The 1,512-nt window shown below is 40.8% G+C and overlaps 1 protein-coding gene across 1 annotated transcript; it reads left to right on the top strand.

Moving 5' to 3' along the window:
• LOC110288029 (olfactory receptor 50-like) lies at positions 1 to 939 on the top strand. Its single transcript, XM_021154486.1, has one exon. It carries the CDS (start codon positions 1 to 3, stop codon positions 937 to 939), a length of 939 nt encoding a protein of 312 aa, XP_021010145.1.
• The last annotated feature ends 573 nt before the right edge of the window (positions 940 to 1,512 follow it).

Below are 1,512 nucleotides of genomic sequence, written 5' to 3'. Positions count from 1 at the left end.
ATGAGGAGAGATAATGAGAGCACTGTGTCTGAGTTCATCCTCCTGGGGCTCCCCATTCGAGCAGAAGACCAAGGCCTGTACTCTGCCCTGTTCCTGGCCATGTACCTGACAACTGTGCTGGGGAACCTGCTCATCATCCTGCTCATCAGGCTGGACTCTCACCTCCACACCCCCATGTACTTCTTCCTCAGCCACTTGGCCTTCACTGACATCTCTTTCTCATCAGTAGCATCTCCAAAAATGGTCATGAATATGCTGACACACAGTCAGTCCATCTCATATGCTGGGTGTGTTTCCCAGGCATATTTCTTTTCATTTTTTGCTGATCTTGAGAGCTTTCTTCTGACATCCATGGCCTATGACAGGTATGTGGCCATCTGCCACCCTCTGCACTATTCACAAATTATGAGTGAGAACCTCTGTGTTCTTCTAATAGTAGTATCCTGGACTTTATCAACTGCCAACTCCCTTGTGCACATTCTTCTCTTGGTACAACTATCTTACTTTAGAAACAATACCATCCCCCACTACTTCTGTGACCTGTCTACATTGCTGAAGCTGTCCAGCTCAGACACCACCATCAATGAGCTTGTCATCCTTGTTTTAGGTAATATGGTCATTACCCTGCCTTTCATATGCATTCTGGTCTCTTATGGCCACATTGGTGTTACCATTCTGAAAATTCCCTCCATTAAGGGAATCTGCAAAGCCTTGTCCACATGTGGCTCTCACCTCTGTGTGGTTTCCTTGTACTATGGAGCCATCATTGGACTATATTTTGTCCCCTCATCTAATAACACTAATGACAAGGATGCCATTGTGGCTTTGATGTACACTATGGTCATACCCATGCTGAATCCCTTTATCTATAGTTTGAGAAATCGGGATATGAAAGGAGCGCTGAGAAATATCCTCAGCGGGAGACTTTGTTCACAATGATGGGCATGTTAGCATCCCTACTTCCTTCTCCTTTTCTCCATTCATCTTTTTTATGTCAGGGAAATTTCACATGTCTCTCTTCTCTTCACTCACTTCTTGTAGCTTTTCCTGTTTGTTTTACTCTCTTACTGATATTTAGCATCTTAGGAAGGTTGCTCACAAAACTCATTCATTTTTTTTTCTTTGTTGTGCAAATATTTTGCTTGTTTATATTGTCATCACCAAGTCTTCTTTATTATACAAGTTTGTAGCTTTTCTTCTCTCTAAATGACAGAATTATTTCTTCTCTTAGATTTATGATTTATTTTTATATTTCTTCTTATAATATATTCTGATTTTTTGACAGTAACTCTACTAAAATTTACTCATCTAATTTCGTGTATTGTTGCATTGCCCACATGTCTGTCTGTCTAATATATATATTCGTATTGCCTGAAAAAGTCAGAAAAGTGTGTCAGATCCTCTGGGACTAGGCTTACAGGTGGTTGGGAGCTACTATATGGATGAAGGAAATAAAATCTTGGGCCTGTGAGAGATAAGTCAATCCTTTTAATTGCTGAGTCTTTTCTGTCC

Source organism: Mus caroli, unplaced genomic scaffold, assembly GCF_900094665.2.
Source record: "Mus caroli unplaced genomic scaffold, CAROLI_EIJ_v1.1 scaffold_16230_1, whole genome shotgun sequence".
Classification (NCBI taxonomy): domain Eukaryota; kingdom Metazoa; phylum Chordata; class Mammalia; order Rodentia; family Muridae; genus Mus; species Mus caroli.
Note: the sequence above shows the minus strand (reverse complement) of the source record. Positions and strands in the feature narration are given on the sequence as shown.